The sequence below is a fragment of the Dipteris shenzhenensis genome, chromosome 20 (assembly GCF_047967505.1).
Source record: "Dipteris shenzhenensis isolate YYH24624 ecotype China chromosome 20, Dip_SZ_1.0, whole genome shotgun sequence".
NCBI classification, from domain to species: Eukaryota; Viridiplantae; Streptophyta; class Polypodiopsida; order Gleicheniales; family Dipteridaceae; genus Dipteris; species Dipteris shenzhenensis.
The window spans coordinates 31,247,355-31,269,554 of NC_141615.1; the positions used below are offsets into that span (position 1 = coordinate 31,247,355).

The following is a 22,200-nucleotide window of genomic DNA, read 5'->3' on the forward strand; positions in this document are numbered from 1 at the left end:
TAACAAGTTAATACTATCTAAAGTTCTTTATTATTTATTTCAAGGTACTAAGAGTTTAAAGAATTTAAGTTTCCAGGTTAATGATGCTAACCCTAATACAAAGTTTATGGACCTCTTGCATAATACGATTTCTATGGAACCTACGAATGAAAGTAATGTTATATTGCATTAATTATTATTTGATTCACTAATATCATATGATCTTATTATAAAGAAAAGATATTAAATAGTGTTTTCTTGTATTTATATCAGAGGTCCTCTCGGAATTCAAAAGAGGTTGACATAGAAGCATCAAGGAAAAGTGGTTGAGCATGGAAGGTATGCTTTGCATTTGGCTAAAGCTTTAACATTCTATCTTGTGTTAATTATATACTAGTATTTGATAATATGTCTTAACTATTATTTATCATTTCAATGTCAGAGATGACTATGAAGATGCAACATATTATGAAAAAAAGTAATTCATCAAATGTTGATCCTACTAGAGTGAAGAAATCAAGGGTATATAGTATGGAAACACCTACCTTTCTTTGTTAAGTTACAAAGCTTAACTTGTGCTAATCAATTAATATTAAATATTAAATTATTTTGTTAATAGACTTTGAGTGAGATTTTAAATCTAGGCGTGAGTTGTGACGGAGTATTCTCGAGCAAAGTGCAAGTATGTTTTTTATATGCTATAACAAATTTTAGTCAAATAATTAGTTATATCAATGTAAGTAACTTCTAACTTGATGTCATTTTGCATGTCAGGCACATGAATTTAACCATGAGGATCAAGAGACAATTGGTACTCAAAGTGTGCTTGATGCCTATAAGCTTCTCAAAGCAAATTTCAATACTTTGAGAAGAGATATAGGAATAATGTTAGGAAAAATATGGAGTATGATTTGAAACTTATGAGAGAAGATCTAGTATCTTGGCTATTGGAGAAATAAAAAGTAGTTGTAAAGAAGATTAGACAACAAGGATTGTCTCTAAATGACATTCATCTAGGAGTTGAATAGCATTACTCATTTTTTTAATGATTCATTTAATTTGGATTGGAATACAAACATTTCTTTTCTGAGTCTTTTCTTACTCTTATTTGTAGTTGTTGTTAGTATATAGTGCAATTGAAGCAATAAATGATTTTTCTACATAGTGAATCTTACTTATTTAGTCAAAATTTGTGGCTAAATACTCACATAAAAATTTTTCATTCTATGTTTTCATTACATAATGAATGTTTAAAAAAATCCCATATGGTGAATTTCCATGGTCCAATTCTCTACATAGATAAATTTGTCTCTAAATAGTGAAATTATATCTATATATTAAAGTTCTCACAATTAAGGACTGTCTACATAGTGATTATTTTCCACATATAGTGAAATTTTTCTCCATATTTTCTCCATATAGTGAATTTTTTTCCATATAGTGAATTTCTCTCCATAAGGATTCTCCATATAGTGAAATTTTCTCATAAGCACTCTCTATATAGTGATTTCTTTCCACATATAGCGAATTTTTCTCCATATAGGAACATTGTCTTAAGAAATTCCTATATAGAGAAATTTTTTCGAGAAATATTCTCTAGGTAAACTATATAGAGACACTCTCACTTTCTCTAGTCTAGACTTTTACTAGATAAGTGTATTTCTATTAGCAAATCCTTTTTTTTTACTATATAGAGATTGGTCAAAAGTTCCTTGTGGAGTATAGAGCTCATGCCATTTGGATGGTGCGCCTCATGCAACAACAGACGATGAACAAGTCTAAAATTACACTACTACAGAACTTGCTCACACCATTGAATAAAGCTAATATAGTGCTGCAATGATAATGTTGTTAGTTTGAACTTCGCAGTTCCTTGCTAGGATTCTTAGTTTGTGAATTTTCAAATGTGCTTTTTGGCCCACCATAAATGGAGGCCTAAGTAAAGCCGATGGAACTGAGAAGCTCATTTTTTTGAGGGATTTGTGCCACTTGGTACAAATCTAGAGTCTCCTCTCTCTCCACATTTTTAGCCCCCTCCTCTCCTCTCTCTCTCTCTCTCTCTCTCTCTCTCTCTCTCTCTCTCTCTCTCTCTCTCTCTCTCTCTCTCTCTCTCTCTCTCTCTCCGCCCCTCCCTCTAAGTCCGGACTCCCTCTCTTCCTTTCTCTCTCTTTCTTCCTCCTCTTGGTCAGGCCTATTGAATGATACATATCATTCATCTTGTTTTAAAACCTTAATTGAAGTTAAATGCTTTTCATGGAAATCATTCTATAAAGCTTTTAACTTCAAACAAAGAATTGTTTACTTCCTCTTTGCATCCAAAAGCATCTCTTACCACTATATTAGGAGTCATTGCCCAAGTGCACTTGTGCACTCTAGTTATGATGATAAACCCTACAACGATTCACATGCACTATGCATTTATACAATGATACATACATATTATGCACTTTGCTTCATGGATGATTTTTTCCTATTAGTTTTGTTAAGAAGTAACACTTTTATATTGGCATCAAAAGTTTGTATGCCCAAATAAAAATAAAAGTTTGAAACATTCGCCAAGATTTGAAACTTTTATGAGATCATATTTTAAGTTTTGTGAGGATTTATAACTTTTTCTTTAAAATTAAAATGAAAATAGATAAAATTGTAATATGTTCTACAAATATTGTGAAACCAAAAACTAGCTTGATAAACTTTCGCCAAGATTTTATATTAATATATAAGTATAGCTTTAATAAAAACATCCCTGCTTTGCTTGTAGCACATTATTTTGTGAGAAAATAGGAAATTTGTATTAAAAATGAAAAATTCAATGAGCTTTCTATGACTAGACAATAGCTTTTAACACCATAAAACCCAACCTACAATCAAAGCACTGCGCTCTCAAATACTCAAATATCTCTAAGGCCCTATACTAGATGAGTTGAACATGATTAGTCGAGAGTTAGGCACCTCAAAAAACTATAACATTCCTAAGAACCATATATGTTGCAACACCACTGCACAGACTAAGTTCTAGATGTACACAAGGCTATCATTCATCCTGGCTCAATCACACACTATAAGACATGGGCCACTTTTCGATACCAGTGCCGATGCTAAATACAAGGGTCAACGTTTGCTTGGGTGTAGCCAATCTCAGAACTATTTTCGGGGCCATTTTGGGGCCGCGATGCGATGCGCTTCTGGGTGAATATTTGAATTTTGCACGGACCAGCGCTCTCGTCAAAAATTTTCTCGATGTCATGAACACGCACTGGCATAATAATGAGATGCAATGTTATCATAATCAATAGTGTAGAGCTTAACACATGGCACTATATGCATTTACTCATGAGCACAGAGACTGTTGCTCTGACTACATCACGCAGCGATTGCCATGTTTGCTTGTGCAGCTTCGTCATCTGTCACTGTGCAACACAATCTTTTGCTGTGCTGACCACCATGCTGGTTCAAGCACAACCACTATCACAACACGATTTTGTAGTCTAGAATGTATTAGGCTAGCATGATCAAATGTAATAATTAGTATGTAGGCTAGGTAGGTTTAAATGGCTAAATGCCATATGGATAATGTATTGGATATGTTAATTGATTAAAATGGAGCACTCACACATGTAGGTCCTAGGATAGGAATGGGTAGGAATGCATGGGTGCATTAATAAATGGTAGACATAAAAGTGTCATAGGCTAAGGGTAGAATAATGGGGTATGCCCAAGGAATGGATCCCAAGAGGCATGAGAGGTTGTGACGTCTCGTATTCATGGAGTGTGTGTATGAGCCATTAGGCATTCATATGTGGTTTGTGGATTGCATGAGCATTGTAGAGTTGTCAATAGCAAAAGTACACTCACGTGGGAACTCCTTCCACCCCATTTGGAGGGCCAATGCTTCTCAATTTATGCATCATTCTCCCACACATGTGCATCCTCTAACCAGTACGTGACAAGTGGTATCAGAGCAATGATTCTCTGATTGTGTGGACCTACCATGTTGTAGCATGTCGACATCAGCATGACATCATCAAGGACACTTTCCTTTTATTATGTTTGAGGTACGTGATCTTCAAAAGATTATTTTTTGTGTAGAATTTTATGATTCTGACATCATTTGTGTGTTCGAAGCGAAACCCTCAAATCGACCCTAGAGACATCAAAATTCGACGCCCAGAGGCCCGAAAAAGGAAAAAATGCTTGAAATGGGGGATTTGCACAAAAACGTGATTTGGCTAGTTGGCACTAGGCTACCTGGCCAAATTGCTTTTTTGTGCAAATCTCCCATTCCGAGTAGTTTTGCCCTTTTTTGGGCCTCCCGGCGTCGGTTTTCGGTGTCTCTAGGGTTGATTTGGGGATTTTGGCCCGCTCCAAACGTGCTGCTGGTGTCAGAATCATCAAATACTGCACAAAAAATCAAGGATCTTATATATGTATTTAATGTGAAGCCTGAGTACTAGACTGACATTTTTCCAGTAAGTATCCGTATTTTATGACATTTTCCATATTTTGAGTGCAACAAAAATAGGTAAATAGTGAATTTCTTAAAGGGCCCCAAAATGAGTTCCCTTCTTTCCTAATATGTATTCCCAACAGGGGTCACCAATCCCTCTAGGAGTCAACCCATAGCCATCTCCAAATTGATAGCTAAATTTCTTGGGGAAGGACATCCAGTCTCCCACGTGGAGTGATTCGAGCAAATCTACAAAGCATTCAGTGCTCCCGGAGATCTAGAAATGGTCAATGCATTTGGACTCAGCCTGGACGGCAAGATAGGCCAATGGTACAGGGCCCTCAGTCTAGAGTAGAAAGTCAACTAGGAGGCGTTATAGAAGACCTTCATCTTAGGGTTTGCCCCCAGTGGTCATAAGTGGAGCCCGATTAATCAGTTATATGAGGTAAAACAAAATGATAAGGAATCCCTCCAAGATTACATCGCTAGGATCAAACACCTCAATTCCCGGTGTAAACCACATGAGAGGATGAGAACGACTGTTGCCATGCTTCCTCATCGGATTGGTAGACCCAAAGCTGTATGACCACTGCTCATTTTTTAAAGTCTCCTTCCACCTTTCTTGCCCCCCTGCCTCTTCTCTTTCCTGTCCCCCTTCTCTACATACTTTGTTCCCCTCACTGTTTCCTCAATTCTCTCTTCTATCCTCCCAAAATTTTCCTTCCAATATCCCTTAATTTTTACAAATAATATCCAATCCTCCCCCTTTTCCCCCCCTTAGTTCTCTCTATTAATTTGTATCAATTTTCCCTCTAATTTAAAACACGAGTTGCTTGGTCTTTTCAAAAATACATATATCTTCTAGCATTACTATTCCTCACCCACACTTCTTCCATAAAATCCCTCCCCGTCCACACTCGTCTCATATACCCTCCTTCTACTAAAGTTCAAGTTTCCTCTCTCCATAACCTCTAAACCCACTTCTCTACCCAAACATTCTGATATTTACATTGAGCTTGATAAGTGTACGGCTAAGCAATAATTTTTATTGTGACTCCAATAACAAGGGAGGGGTGTTTATGACACCTGTCTTCCCAACTAAAGTTAAAACTGGTTCTTACTATTTTGCTTGTTGGATGGTGGCAGGTAGGCAGACTCCCCTCTTCAATAAAAGTGATGCTGCCAACAACTTATCAAAGCTCTACTGCTCACATTTCCTTTTTTACAAAATTGTTCATCCTTTAATGATGCTACTCCTTTTTTTTGGATGTTTATTGCAATGTTTATCTATTAAACATTTCTCCAAATTTATCTACTCTTCACTATGGAAAGGGGTGTTGTAAATGTCTACTACACACACACACACACACACACACACACACATTTAATCACACACTATGTCCACATGCTTACACATGTGACCCTAGAACCAAATCAATCTATCCCAAATACATCAATTTGTCTAGCAATGGTGAATAATATTTCACCATTCAATAAATTCTAGCTATTAAAATAGAAAAAGGAAGGGTAAGAATAGGTATAAAAAATACCATACACTCAAACAAGATGCATTAGGCAATAAGATAGTAAGTAATAAAGATACTTACAAAATATACTATCAAGCAACCCTTGCCGCTGCTCCCAAGGTGAGAAGGTTTGATCTTATGTTGAGGGACTTTATTGAGGTCTTCTTCTATCAAGCTCCTCCTTTGTCAAGCACCAGTGCTCCAAGTAAGTGATCAATTATCTTATTGCTTGTTTCCGATACTTTTGAGATTGGTGCATCACCCTAGTGCTATGATTATGATTCGTAGATGATATGAATGATGCTCCAATCCCAAACATATGTGAAGGGTGTAGCTCACAGTGACTAAAGTCTTTAGACCAAAAACTTTCCTTTAGTATTTAAGGTCATGAATTGCAATCATACAACCTGACTCCTTTCAATCCTACATACTCAACAATTCCTGCATCCAAAAGGTCCAGGGCTATTGACTTCCCTTAGCAAGAAGCATAGTAGTTCTGTCCTTCATGTTAGGGCCTAGCATATGGTGTGGTTCTTTATACCTATGCTAACAAGGCAAGGGGCTAGATGGGACTACTCCTAAGGTACAAGTGCCTAGAGTCTACAAAGAATTACTATACTTCTTGCTAAAAGAAAGTTGATAGCCCTAGACATTTTGGAGATAGGGATTGTTGAGTATGTTGGGACTAGAAGAGAAGTCAGGTTGTATGATTGTAGTTCATGACCTTGAAGGGCTGAGGAGAACTTTTTTGTCTAAACACTTCAATCACTATGAGCCACACCATATTCACATATGTTTTGGATTGGAGCATCGAGCATACCATTTGCCAATCATTCTCGTAGCACTATGGTGTTGAACCAATCTCAAATGCATGGGAAACAAGCCATATGATACTATAGTAGTTGCTTGGAAGCAATATTTGATAGATTTAGCGAGAATTTGTTCTACTCCCAAAAGCCTTTAGGATGAGGGTTGCATGCTTATTTGATGCATTATGATGTAGCATGATAGATGTACAACCAATTCCAATAAAATTTTAGGAAATTAGACTCAAGTGGGTTTTAAAAAAACTCAAATTTTGATTTTATTTCATAATCATAACACGTGTATATACAAAGAGTTTGGAGTTCAGTAGCCCCTAGAAAAAAACTCTGTTCTGCCCACCCATCGAATCATTCATCCGGAACTATGTATAAAGAATTTCTCTAGTATTACTGCTCTACTGCTCTGTAAGCAATGTTAATCTCTTAGAGGGGCCCCATAACCAATTGCCCATCACAAACAAACACTTATAGTTGCCAAATTGCATCTAAGCCTCTGATGGGTTTTTATGCCATCATTTTATGACCAATGTGTAAGACAACGGATTGCAAAAGTGATTGGTTAGGCATGAAAATCCAAATTCAAAATATTTACAGGCATTAAAGAAAAACTTGACCATTAACCAGGGGAAAATGTTGGACTGTGGGATATTTCTCCCTTGTAGTGCAAAAGCCTATAACTCTGGTGCAAGCTAGTGTGTTTGAGCATGGTATTACTTGCATTGGAGAATCTATTGTGCCCAATCTTTATCACTATCATCCTCTAGCCACTTCATTTTTCTAAAGGCCTTTCTATGCTCCTTTGAAATATCTTGTTCCATTCCTGATCAATGAATCCAACTTGGAATGCACCATTGGAAGTAAATTTTAGCAAGGCGTTACATTGGCACAAGTATATATGGAACCACTTGGCCTGATGCAAGCATGTAGCCTTGGGAGGAGAGCATGGATCAAATGGTTCACATTGGCACAAAATAAGTTGATTCTCTGCGCCACGTCTCCTCCTTTGATTCCATCATCTAGCTTGCCTTATATCTTTTCCCTCATCTCTATTCCTCCCTCCAAGTGTGCATCAATGTGACTTTTGAAGCCAACCTTTATTAAAGGGTAGGCCGAGGAAAAACTAACATTAGGGTAGAAATGGGATCTCAAAACAGCCTTGATTTAGTCTTTTCTAATTACAAGAATAGGTGTACCAATGAGAATTTTATGGACCAATGCCATGTGGAGGTGGAGGGTGGGAAGTCCTATAAATAGCCCCTACTAACCCTCCCTTAATCCATGCTTAACCATCCTCCCATGTGTGGCTATCCCTAATCAATCCAAGACTCTCATTTAAGACTTTGTGGCCTCTTTTGGGTGAGTTTCTCTTCTTAGGAAGTTGCTTCTCTAATCTATTGCAGATCTTCCCCCTCTTTCTTAGTTCCTCGTGGATGCCTTACACCTACAAATGAGATGACTGGGCAGCCATGAAAGGACATGCTAAGGCTCCACATAATCTTTCCAAGAGCAAGAGAGGTGATTCTTTTCATGAGTGGAAGGGCTACATCAAATTTGGGGAGAAGGGATGGCTTGCAAAGATGCAACACATCTACATGGGAAAGGACATGTGCTTGCCTCCCTCAATCAATCTAGGACACCATTATAGTATAAGTCATTATCTCTATGTACCTCCTTTACCTATGAGTGTCACGAGTTTTATTTGGAGATTTTTTCTTGATTATGGAAGAGAAATTATTAATGGAAGATGTATTCCTTTGGACTTTGAGGAGTGGAAATTAGTGGAGTCTTTCATTGGTAAGTTCACTGCCATTCATGAGGTTTTGGTAAGTAAATGCTTGCTAGTGAGAAGTCTTCCTCTTTGCAAAATAGAAATATGTATTGGCATAATGCAACATACATTAATTCAAGTACGGTATCAAGATCTAGCCATCTTCAAACCATTGCACCACCACAATTGCAAAGATATGGATTGAAGTTTACATTTTGCTCAAAATGGGCAAGGTTGTCTTGACTTATATTTATGCACATTTTTGTTTCTTGTCTTCAGAATATCTAGTGAAAATGTTCTTGAAGATTTGCTTGGGATGAATTGGGAAACTAGGTCGATTGAACAGAAGGTAGATGCGTTTCAATTACATGCATGTAAGGACAATGTGGTTGTGAGGGGGGCCACACATCATGCCAAATGTTGTGTTTAGCTTTCCAAATACAAGCATTGGAAGAAAAGACTTAGCTTATGGCTTCCCCTTGATTATAAGGATGATGACAAAATAGGGGTAAGTTTATCTATCAAGGTTGATTAGGGAGATGTCAAGAATGTGACTATCATATCACAATGTACTTTAAGGGTGTGCGAGAACACATATTAGTAATGGATGATGGCATGTCATAGTCCTTTAGCTTTATCTTAAATTTTGGTGCAATTCGTTTAATGCAAAAGCAACATACTGAACATGGAGAAAGCGCAAACAAGTTGAATATTGTAAATTTAGCTCTTATAATTATAACATGCTCTATGAGAAAAACATAGTTCCAGCATCACACTCAAAAATTTTATTTTACGTAGAATTTGGCTACATGCATAAAAAACACAATAACGATGGAGAGAGCAGAAACACAGATCAAGCTCAGCTATAAAAACTTATGACATGCTCCATAAACAAAGCCGCCTGAGCTATGGATTTGCAAGACATGCTGCAAAATGCAGATCTAAGCTCTTCATGGGTGGATCTTGATCAGTTCGTTGACATCTGCAGGACATGGTTCTCGTAGATGAGGGCTTTTTGGATTCTTTGCCTCCTGTCTCAAAAATTCACGTATCAATGGAGGATTTACTAGACAAATACATTGCTTTAAACAAATCTTCTAATTCACACTATAATTAGCTTGAAGGAATATGGTGAATGGAACAAAACCAAAGAATGCCACAAGCATGAAGGACACACATTTAGAGAAAACGGAAAAGCATTCTGTAGGCAAGTGTATTCTTAGCTTGATTTCTCTTCCATGTGAGAATTGAGCTATTTTGTATATATCTTTCTCTGCATAACATTGAGCATTTTGCAAACCTAGCAGTCTAAGGAGATGTATCCCCTGCAAGTATTCGAAGCTCAGCTATTGTTTCAATATTTCCAATCTGAATTGCATTCAAAATAAACACAAATTCTGCTGCAATGGTCACGCTAGGATGGGGTGGTGCGGTTGCCTTGGTCATTCATGATGATCTTTGGATGGCCTTACCCCCTGATTTCGTAGACATGGTGGAAGGGCTCCAAAGACGAAAGAAGAGAAAAAAAGCAGCAGTAAAGGGAAGGATTAAACGGAGGGTCAATGAGTTGCTCATCTCTTAGATATAGTGTAGGGTTGAAATTATAGTATTTTGAAAGAGATTTTAATCCAAACATATCCCAAAATCAAGCACAAATTCCACACCATGAGATCTCTATTATCATCAACGTCTACAATTGTGACAAGTGGGCTCACAAAACCAAAACTTGCTCCTAGGCTGCCTACCGTAAAAATGAATCCTACGATGGTTTTTGCAAGCATAGACTGGAGATCAGTGTATGCAAGATGTGTCGTTTTTGCACTAAAGGATAGACTAAAGACGATGGTGTTGCATAGCAACGGATAGATGTTTGATTGAATCTTAGGCAATGAATGAAGGACAAATGTGTGATTGAATCTCCCCCCCGCCCCCCCTCCGTCGCTCGCCTCGCCCCACACACACTCACACCCTAGGACCAACGCCCCATACGGGGTGACCAAGACACAATCCTGAGTAGTCCCTAGGACTTGTCTACTGGCCCCAACTCACCCACACATTTTTGGCACTTCTTTTTAAAAAAAAATGTTCTATCGAAATTGAAAGTGCCAACAGTGCCCCCATATGGGGAGACCACGATTAGAGCCCTATACTACCGTTGGGTTTTGAACTCAAGTGCCCCCATATGGGGAGACCAAGATAAAGAGCCATGTTCTGCCCTTGGGGCGGCTTGAACTCACGGTCTTCACACATTGAGGCTCCGCCCGCCATACACACTCCTCACAATAAACCCAGTGGCGGTGGGCGGTAAGGGGTTTACACACTACCCACCACACTCTTCTCCTTGTGTCCTATGTGGCTACCATGTCATGCCCAAAATCTCCCCATCCATGGGCAACAAACTTTGGCTGCCCACCCCCCATTCTTCCACCCAATGGCTTGCTCTCCTGCTAAATGAATGCAGTTTCAAATTTCAAATGCCATGTTCGGGCTGGGCAACGATTATGTAAAGGCTGTGCGCATGAGAACCTGCGCGTCCGATTTTGTAAGTGCTCGAACAACGGGCACTCGTGGGGCAATGTGTGGAGGTCTAGAAAGACTTGCGGGATACACGTGGAGATGAAGGGGAATCCAATTGTCTATAGTGTAGCACTATATAGTGTTTATGCCCCTCCACTATAGGGGCATAAACACGGGAACGAGTGCTAGAGCTAACACAAGTACAAAAGCTACTGCAATTCTCATGCCTCCCCATTGCACTTTGGTGCTCACCCATCCATGGCGGTCTCCATTGCAGCAGAATGGCAGATCTTGCACAATCGATTCTACCGTAAACAGGAAGTCTACACCATGTGTTGGCAGAATGTCGACTTGAATCGCCATAAAGTAGCTTGCTCTCGCTTCGGAGGTCCCATTGCTATCATCCGAGACGAGTCTAAAATCGTCCAACTCCGAGCTGAATCCGCCAGACCTCGACTCCTCATCTTTTCTGCCTCCGGTGTCCTCCTCGCCTCTGTCCCTTGGGATCGCCCTGGTGGTAGACTCATTGGCCTCGGCTGGACGGACGATGAAATTTTACTCTGTGTAGTACAAGATGGCACCATCTTCCAATACAACATTCATGGAGAGCTTCAAGAGCAGCAGCTCACCATGGGAAAGGAGTGCTGGGATCAGGGCGTTGTGGAGAGTATAATTTGGGGCAACGGAATAGTGTGCCTCACTGAGGGAAATCAGCTGTTCTGTATCCCAGATCTGCACTCCCCACAGGTCCATAAACTTGCAAGCGCCAATCTTGACGAGCCGCCATTGTGTATGCTTGCGATTGAGCCTCAGCATACGGAGGCGGGATACTTAGAAGTGCTGCTTGCTGTGGGATCATCCGTCTTGAGGATAGATGTGGATACTGTTCAAGAGCAGGGAATTGGTCTGGGACCCTTTCAGAAGATGGCTGTCTCCCCCAATGGGAATTTCTTGGCTTGCTTTACTCATGATGGACGTTTGCTGGTTCTGTCAAGTGACTTTTCTAGAAAGTTGTCAGAATTCAATACACAGGTAAGAGTATAAATGACCAGAAACGTACTTTCTCCATTCACCGAAAAGATTGTAATGACCCTGTTTGGTGCCATTTGAGTGTGCATCGTCTTCACCCATCCCTGTCTTTGGCTTCATCCCTTATCGTAGAACAAAAAGGTCTTAAATCCTTTTATTCTTTATTTTAAAACCACGTCATAAAGGTATAAAGAGACTTTGTGGAATTTTGGATTAGAGGTTGTGGGATTGGAAAAAGGAAGTGTTGAGATTGACAAGTAGTAGAAGAGTCAGGAGTGTGAATTTGAACCAAGGGGCTTCCTTTCTTTTTAGGTTTGAAGTTAATTGCGTCTTGGTATACAATTTTTTATTTGAACCGAGGAGCAAGTATACAGAATAGCGGACTCATACAAGCCTCAATGGGCTGAAGCAAAGGGCGCTCTAGGGGGCCCTTGGTGAGTACTAATCTATGCTAACAAAATCATAATCATGAATAGAAATAGTCGATCTATCCAGTATCAGGTACAAATTGAAAAACAAGTCAGTCTTGGAGTTGGGACTTAGAATTAGAAACCGAAGCTTGGCATAGTGATAGCTCTCTGGTGGGCTGCGAAGATATCTCGTATCTACGTATGTCTCGCGCTGCGGTGGGGGACGCTGTCACTTTCTGAACTCTTTGGGCTATGTCGAGAGTGACCCCTCGTCTCTATTGGTCCCCCTTGAGGAAAGCTGTGGTATGTCGGACCTCAATAGAATGTGCTTTGGGAACTCTTTGTAGCGCATGTCGTCTCTGTGTCCCTCTCTTGGCGCTACTGTGTTGGCTGCTAATCGAGACTGCTCTCATGTCGGCTAGCTCCTCCTCCTCCACTCCGTTCTGTCTTGGGGCTGACTCAAATGTATAGAAGTTTGTGACGTGTCGTTTTGCCTGCTCAGCCTCTATGTCCTGTGGTGGTCTGGCCATCCCTTGCTGCTCTTTAATTTGTTGCAATAGAGTCTCCTTGTGCCGACGCATCTCCATCAGATAGAGCCCAATACAGACCTGGTCATGGAAATGGATTAGTCGTGATAGAGGACCGAAGCCACTCCCCTCCAAGTAGAGACAGTGGTAACGCCCTCGGATCTCATAGAAGGTTGGACAAACACAAAGAAAATGATCCTCTGTCTCAATCGCCCCCAACGTACATAGCGTGTAGACCCGCTGCTCTCTGGGATATACTTGTTGCTCTCCCTGCCTCAATCCTCAACCGATGGGATGAAACCCGCATTTGACTAATGGCAATCCTCAGTGCATGGGAGACTCCTCTATCCTTGAGATACTAGGGTTTGATGATGAATCCCTCCTCTGATACTCTCAAGAAGTGGTCGTGGTGGAACTGGGCCTTGGTGAGGAGCTCGTGGTCCCTCCCCAAGTCCGGGATGTATGAAGGTGGAGGAGGTCTAACCGTATGATATGGTTGATCTCATCTAGTGGGATCGACTCAAGGGGGCATCCATGCTATACTGAAAGGGGGGAAGCCTGTCCATCTGGATACTGTGCCTGGCAAGCCATGCGGATATGCATGCATACCATGTGTTGGCCCCGCTCTCTGCTAGTCGTCTGGATGACTCTAGGGCCAGCCTCGGAAGTCTCCATTGAGGTAAGTCCCAGATTCTGTGGATGAATGTCACTGTTTGAAAGATGGCATCAACAAAAGAGAGAGAGAGAGAGAGAGTAACCGGCCTTCGGAACCTCAAAGGGCGGTAAACCACAACTATCTCTGATCACCCCGTCAATTACAGCCGCTTAGCACCCAATTAAACACACCACATCAGATAGCATAAAAGAAAGTACAAGTGAGGCTAGAATGCCCCTGCTCAATGATCACACAACGACAATGATTGGCGCCAAACAGTTGGCGCCCCTCGCGGTATTTCTTTATTCTTCTTTAGTGAAAAGTAATAGCAAACTTACAACCAGGGCGCACCCTGAACTGCTTCCACAGGCTACCACTGTTCACCGGCCCACACTAGGCACACGCTGCATCAAACTGGCAAACTGTGCATCCCAACTGCTAGAGCAAGTTATAAGCATCCTTTGACCTCAACAACCTGGTCTCACCCGGGTTCACCCTCTGTAACTGGGTGATTGCAACAGACCCAGGGAATCTTGTAGAGAATCTCAAAATAGAGAACTAGAAATCAATCCCGTAGTGAAAACAAAGAGAAACTGGGCTGGAAATCTGGGATTGTGTGCCCACAGCATGGGCTGCAACCAAAAGCACCTGCTCCTCACAAGAACAGGTACCCAAGGTATCCAAAACCCTGCCAAAGACCTCAAAACAGAAACTCTTCGCCGCAAGAAAACCAGCCTCGGGCTGTGTGCAAGCACTGTATGCCTGAAACAGGGTCCATACAGGCTGTACGGCCTGTCCATACAGTCTGTACACAGCCCCTGCAGCCTGGAGAAGGTCTGTATAATCTCTATGGACTGTTTGTCAGTCTGTACAGCCTATTAAATGCGCCATACAGCAGCAAAACAGCGCCAGGAGGGGCTCCAGTAAGTCGCAGAAGGTGCTCCTTGACTCGGGCTGCGTGCAACAGGACTGGATGCAGGGAAACATAGAAAAACAGCAGCAAAACAGCAACCAGCAACCTCTGGAAGGTCTGGTGCAGCAGCAAGGAGTAGGAGAAGATGCAGAAGTGGTCGAATTCTAGAGCGGGCCCTTGATTTGGATGCCATCTACCCTAAAGGAGGGGAAAAGTGGAGCTGGTAGGTTGCATGCCTGAAACGTGGCACATTAATGCCCCTAGCCCCCTATACCAAGGAAACGTTGGTTTCCTAGGGGGAACTTTTAAAGGCTCTAACCCCACTAACCAATGACAAACATTGATACTGTCTAGGGGCAACCTTTTAATCCTTTTTAACCCCTCTTCCACGTGAAACTTCCTAGCTCTATCACACCCCTCCGCGAGGTCAAAGTGATGCCATGCCTTGATTCTAACAGTTAGGTCTAGCCAGTGTGTCCAGTTAGATGTTAACACTAGGGGCTTTCTGGAACTCACCGCTCCTCTAGGCCAGTCCCCCATGGCCAATCTGGTTACAAACTTAGTCATAGCTTATTTGCTTACAAAATTCACATGTCCGTGACATACCCTCCTCTTGAAACAGCAAACATAATGGTTTGCTGCTCCAAATTACAGCAAATAACAATGAAAGAGAGAGGGCATGAATAACCCTTCCGATGATATACAATGATATACAACTAGCCATGAACATATGGTATAGGAGAGCACGTAAATCCATCCATAAGTCCAGGCATAACCTATTGGAGTGACTAGTACACTCATCATAGGGGTCTCATGGCATAAATACTGTCAGCCAACAGCACCTCGGATGAACATGAAGTATCACCAAGCAACCCAATGATTCCCTGTGAGCTGTCCATCCTGAGGAGGTGGAGGCATTACCCCCCTCTTGAGCATTAGGTACTGCTCTAGACTAATGCTCGGCTGAACCTGTATGTCTCGACCAGTCGGCAAAAGCTGGATTGCATCCAAATAGAGCTGCACTAGCTCAGGTGAATCTACCAGTTCACCTTCCTCCAACCACTTTGCATCCAGCACTGAATAGTTCTTAAACTTTACCAAGTAGCGACGCTGAGTGCGACGCCATACTTTCTTGTTAGAATATGCCAAAATCTGCTCAGGAATAAGTACCTCATCAAGCTCTTCAACCTCGGGCTGATCCTCATGGAGCATATCATCTGGCACTTCCTTGAAAAGGTTTCAACAAACTAACATGAAAGGCATTATGGATGGTCCGGTGATCTGGACCAAGCTTCAACATGTAAGCTACATCATTTATCGGTGCCAAAACTTGGAAAGGACCATAGTACCACATCTTTAACTTTGTGTACACTTTATCCTTGCGTTTCATCTTCTTTAGTCGTGCTTTCTGAAACGCAGCAGCACCCAATCTCCTTTCAGGATCATTTTACGGCGGTGCTTATCTACTGCCCTTTTGTGCTTATCCTGGCTTTTCTGGAGAGCTGATTTAACTTTTTGATAGGCAACATCTAGACTTTCCACAAACCTGTCCGCTTCAAAAATCTTCTCCTTCTTGTGCAAAATGGGTGGAACCTTGCGTTCCCCTACCACAATTTCAAAGGGTGCTTTTCTTGTGGAAGAATGCACCATATTGTTGTATGCAAACTCAACAAGTGGCAAAAACTGCTCCCATTTTGATTGCTGATCTGAAACATAGCACTTAAGAAGATCCAGGGCAGTGGAATTCGCCTCTTCGGACTGCCCATCAGACTTTGGATGAAAAGTGGACGAAAAATTCAGAGATGTACCCATGTTTTCAAAAATACCTCTCCAGAAAAGACTAGTGATCTTGGGATCTCTGTCACTGACAATTGATTGAGGCATCCCATGATGTTTGAACACACGCGACATAAAAAGTCTTGCCATTTTATTTGCTGTAATCTTTTTCTTTACTGGAATGAAATGGGCTTGTTTGCTGAATCTGCAAATTATAGTCCATATCCCATCATGTCCACTGGATGTACGAGGCAAATCAAATATGAAATCCATGGCAATACTCTGCCAGGGCCTATATGGAATAGGCAAAGGATGCAACAGCCCCGCTGGCTTTTGCCTATCATATTTCGCCTTCTGGCAAGTGATACATGTCATGACATAGGCATCCACATCCTTTCTCAACGTAGGCCAATAAAAATAATGTTCCACAGCCTTAACTGTAGCCTCAATACCTCTATGACCAGCGTATGGCGGAGCATGATTTTCTGTGAGAACCTTATGCCTAAGTTGCTTGGTGACACAGAGTCTCCCATGCGTTATCATAAAACCATTCTTGAGGGCATAATGGTCATGCTTTTGCCCAGTCACAAGCTGTTCATGTACCTGTGAAAAGTCAGCATCATCTGCATACTGATCTACCATGTCATCCAATTCATTGTGATATGAAATGGTCACTGCTGAAACTGGAGGCTTTTTAGACACTGCATCTGGATGTGGCCTCCTCGAAAGAGCATCTGCTACCACATTTTTATTGCCCGGCACATGCACAATCTGAAAAAGGAACATGGAAAGAAAATTGGCCCATCCCATGTGCTTCTCTGACAGCTTCCTCTGGGTGAGGAAGTACCTCAGGGACTGATGGTCTGTCTGCACATAAAAATCAGCACCCAAAAGATAGTGCTTCCAGGTGGTAAGTGCATGAATAACAGCCAACATCTCTTGTTCATAAACCTGCATGTGGTACTCTGTTTCACTGAGAACCTTGCTTTCATATGCCACAACTCTTCCATCTTGCATAAGCACACCCCTAATGCTATGTCCACAAGCATCACAATGGACAGCAAATGGTTTTTGTAGGTCTGGTAGAATAATCACGGGGTCTGAGCGTAACTTCTCTTTGAGCTTCTCAAAAGCTGCAATTTCCCGATCCTTCCATCTGAAGGTGACCCCTTTCTTCTGAAAGGTATACAGAGGTGGTGCTATCTCAGCGGTGGCCAATTTCTGATGGCTTCTACCTCAGCAGGATCCATCCTCACTCCATCTGCTGAGATAATGTGACCCAAGAAGTGAATTTCAGCCATGAAAAATTCACTCTTCTTGGTATTTATAACCAGCTTGTGCTTGCGCAGCTCTTCAAAAACTGTGGCCAAATGCTTCTCATGCTCTGCCTCACTTTTAGAATACACAATGATATCATCGAAGAATGTGCCAACATATTCCCGATGATTTCTGAAAATTCTGTCCATCATCCTGTTGAATGTGGCAGGAGCATTCGTTAATCCCAAAAGGCATCACTAAAAACTCATACAAACCAAAGGTTGTCCCGAAAGCTGTTTTATGCTCATCCCCTGGCCGTATGCGTTTTGGTGGTACCCACTTTTCAGATCAATACGGCTGAATACTGTGGATCCTTCCAATCGATCCAGAATGTCATCTATTCGTGGAATTGGAAATCTATTCTTGATCGTGACCTTGTTCAAAGACCTGTAGTCAATGCACATCCGCCATGACCCATCCTTCTTCTGAACAAGAAGCACTGGAGAGCAATAGGGAGAAGAGCTTTGCTGTATCAGCCCTTTTTACAACAGCTCCTTCACCTGGCTCATGATTTCCTCTTGTTGGGCTGCACTAACCCGATATGGAGGCTTGTTGGGTGGTGAGCTACATGGAATTACATCAATACCATGATCCTCCGGCCTTTTAGGTGGCAATTCCTGTGGCAAAGCATCAGAAAAACAATCCTGAAATTGCAAAAGAAAATCTGTCCTGTTTTTATTTAGCTCTGAAAAGCTGGGATTTTCCTCACTCAAAGAGCCCTCTTTTGCAAAAGTCAAGTAAGCTGAAAGATGCTTTTTCATTATATTTGTAATTAGCAGAAGCTAATACAACAGGGACTGACTCTCCCTTATGTTTTACATCAAGAACATGGGTCTTGCCCCGATGAGTAAGTGTCAGCTTCTTGTTTCTGGTGTCAAGCACACCTCCAACTCGGTAACACCATGGCATCCCCAACAAAATGTCACACTCAGGTAGTGGCATAATATAAAACTCTTATGTGTCCACATAATTCTGAATATGCAGCCGCAACTTCCCAATGATCGGAGTGACAGGAGTGACCAACTCGGGATTAGCCATGTTTGCTTCACACTGAGCTCCCATATCTTATGCATGTATACCCAACTTTGCTGCGAGCTCAGGCGAAATGAAATTCGATCAGGCTCCCGGATCAAAGAAAATAAGACATGATTGATCCCTGATCTTTCCCCAAGCCTTGCATAACTCCGTTTTCTCCGATTCATGCGTGCATCCAATAACATCAGGCAACCAACACTCCCATAACATCAGGCGTGCCTCCAATAACATCAGGCAATAGCGGCTTTGGCTTTTCCCCCCTTGTGTCATCTTTCTTTTCCTCTTTATGCTCATGCTTTTCCTCTGCAAAGAACTTCCTCTTCTGATGAGGGCATTCATGGGCTCTATGGCTCTCTTGCTTGCAAATAAAACACTTGTGGGCTTCAAACAATGCTTGCTTCTCCTCGGGAGGCAACCGAGGTCGTGACGAAGGGCGTCCGCATCTCAATCAGATAGAGCCCACTGGTTAGGAAAGTGGATCAGCCATGTAAGTGGACAAAGCCATGCCCCTCCTGAAAGAGGCAGTGATGCCCCCGGATCTCATAGTAGGGAGAGAGAGAGAGAGAGAGAGAGAGAGAGAATCATAGGTGAGTACATACATGCATGTTTGTAGGTAGTGAACTCCAATAAATTAGTGTAGCATTCTGACCATAGCTCACTACAGTCCAAAAGAATTGCCAAAAATGCCCGGAGTTATTGCATAATCGCCTTTTTCGTGGATGTATAATCTTAGAACTCAACCTAATGTCTGCATGGAGCATGTTTCGATTTCTAATATTTCTTTTTGTGTATTTCATTCTTTAAAACTAGAAGAGAGATGTATGCTTTAGGGCATCATACTTTTCCTTGCTATAAAACACATAAGATGGCTCACTTATTCTTTTTCTTTCTGGGACATGCAGTCTGCATTGCCTCCGGAGCAGCTTATATGGTGTGGACTAGATAGTGTTTTATTGTATTGGGAAGAGACATTGTTAATGGTGGGCCCATATGGTGATTCAGTGAGATATTCCTACGAGGAACCCCTTGTACTTATTCCTGAATGTGATGGGGTTCGTATCCTATCAAATTCATATATGGAGTTCTTACAACGTGTCCCAGATTCAACAGTTTCAATATTCAAGATTGGAAGCACTTCCCCTGCGGCAATGTTGTATGATGCTCTTGATCATTTTGACAGGCGTAGTGCTAAGGTACGACATTGTTGGTATATTTGTTATTGGTGGATTTGTACCTTCATTGACGTTTCTATTCATGACGTTTGTAGATTAAATTTCGTTTATTGGATGTATACAAGTTTCCTGTTAGAAATGCAAGTAAAAGTAAAGATTTTGAAAACTTGTGAAGTTTCTTCAGCTTCAACTAGCAATGAAGGCTAGAATTGCTTACTTAAAGGTTAGATGTTACCAAATGAATTTATCCTATAATATTCGTATTTATTAGATGTAATGTGAAATGGCCTTTTTGTCGTGCAATGTGGATTTGTCCTCTTCTTGTTTTTCGGTTGCTGGTGTGATAGTAACTGCATCCCAGTTAATGATCAGCCTTTTTTGTCTCATTTTTTTAAAAATTTGCGGGAGGGGGGGATTTACACAAAGCAAAGCACTCTTGGCATATTTTTAATGTAAAAGGACCAGAACTTAAGAAAGCTAAGAATAGACACAAAGAAACAAAGAAGAGGTTTTTTCGATGTGTAGACAAAGACAAGGGCCTTAAGGCTTTAAAAATCAAGGAATGGAAACCTTGGGGCATTGGTTGTCACATGCAACAATTAATGATCGTGTACTTGCAGCGAGACCTTGTTTAAACCTTATTGCAAGGTGTATGCATATGCACGATAGAGAGGAAGAGAGAGAGAGTTTTAGGGTTAGAGAACCAGCTGGATCACTGTACCCACTGAGGACCTACCTTCCACCAATATAGGGAAGAATTTGCTTTATACTTGGAGAACTTGTGAATACTGTTGGAGGAAGCCTTGTGGAGAAGCATGTTTCTCTAAGGTCTCATGGAAGCGCATTGATTGGTCCATGCACAACCCAAGTGAATGATAGGTTGATGGATAACTAAAGGTCGTGACTACAAGTTAGTTCTTGCACATGCAGTCCACGTGGACGTTGTTTGAAGAGAAGACTCTACATGCATACGACGAGTTATCTCTACAAGATTCTAAAGAGTCACGGTGGCGCACAGTTCGGAGGGAAGGCGGTCTACTTAAACTGTTTCAAGGATCGTTATGAGGTCTCTTTGTCCAAGTCTTGGAGGCTCTGCGTCTTCATCTAGTGTGTGTCTGAGCAGCTGCTCAATAGGGTCCTTAGTAGAGTCGTTCTTGGTCCTTGAATGAGCAACAAACTCAGTAGAGGTGAGCTCGGTCCTTTGTCTTGCTAGTCTTTTGAATTAAGATATTTTCTCACGAACTGTGTCGTCTCTTTCCAAATTTATTTAAGTGATTAACTTGCATCCTAGCTGCATATACAAACTACATACAACTGCCTACAAATACAAAAGACACTTCTCAAGAGTGCACGAAGTTGTGGCTCTGAGGATGACACTTCAAACACGGAAAGCTGAACCATGGATGCTTGAGAAACAGACTAGGCATGACCAAGGCGAGAATGCTGCCCACACTGACAATGTAGACCATTGTGCAAGGCTATCGAAGTCTGTCCACAGGCATGCAGTAGAACTGCATGAGTGACAGAGGTGAATGTTGAGGACACAAACTGAGAGATATGGAGCTTAGAAAACTGATTGAATGCTGAGAGATGAGCTGAGAAAAGGGCTTTAAATGAAAGGAAAAAGCTGCTGAAACAGAACTCAAACTTCCCTGCTTGTGCTGGCTCGAACCCTGGACTGTTGTGCTGCAATTCCACCCTCTCCTCGGGCCTGGGCTGTACGGCAGCTTGGGGCTGATGTTTGGAGGGGGAGAGGAGCACAAGGGGCTAAAAGAGGCACTTGAAGGCTGAGGACTGGATGGAGAATGAGGGGCAAGGCCCCCTTTAAATAGGAGGCTGTAGGGGCCGACCCAGCTAGCCCAAATAGGCTGATCAGCTAGTCGGCTGGTTGGCTGGCTGGCTGGTAGGGCTCGTTTCAGCAGCCCTACGGGCAGATTGCCTAGGGCCTAGGCTTGCCTATAAAAGGCGCCTGCCTGGGCCGATTAATCCCCACACCTAGTGCTGCCTCTTGGGGGTCCCTTTGGGGTTCCTACCATGGGCTGCACCTCCCTCTTCCATAGGCCATCCTTTGGGGTTCTTACCCTAGGTTAGGACCTAGACTTAACTCAACCCTAAGACGAAAATGCTACTGCTATTGTTCTCCATTGGGTACCAGTGAACATGGGCTTGTCCTAAAGCTTATGTAGCTTGTGCTTGACTGTTGCTGGACTAGGGCTCACAAAGGGTCACAGCATACAACAAAATCACCTATTTTTGGGATCTACTAGCACTTGTTAAAGTAGCCAGGCGTCACCTTGCACCCAAG

At 41.9% G+C, this 22,200-nt stretch overlaps 1 protein-coding gene across 1 annotated transcript in view; it reads left to right on the forward strand.

Moving 5' to 3' along the window:
• The first annotated feature begins 11,235 nt into the window (after nucleotides 1–11,235).
• VCL1 (vacuoleless1 (VCL1)) overlaps nucleotides 11,236–22,200 on the forward strand; it is a 36,513-nt gene continuing 25,548 nt past the window's right edge. The window contains exons 1-2 of the mRNA XM_087391523.1: nucleotides 11,236–12,093; nucleotides 19,626–19,916. Coding sequence (XP_087247649.1) covers nucleotides 11,320–12,093; nucleotides 19,626–19,916 — 1,065 coding nt within the window. The 5' untranslated portion in view covers nucleotides 11,236–11,319. The remainder of the gene's footprint in view (nucleotides 12,094–19,625; nucleotides 19,917–22,200) is intronic.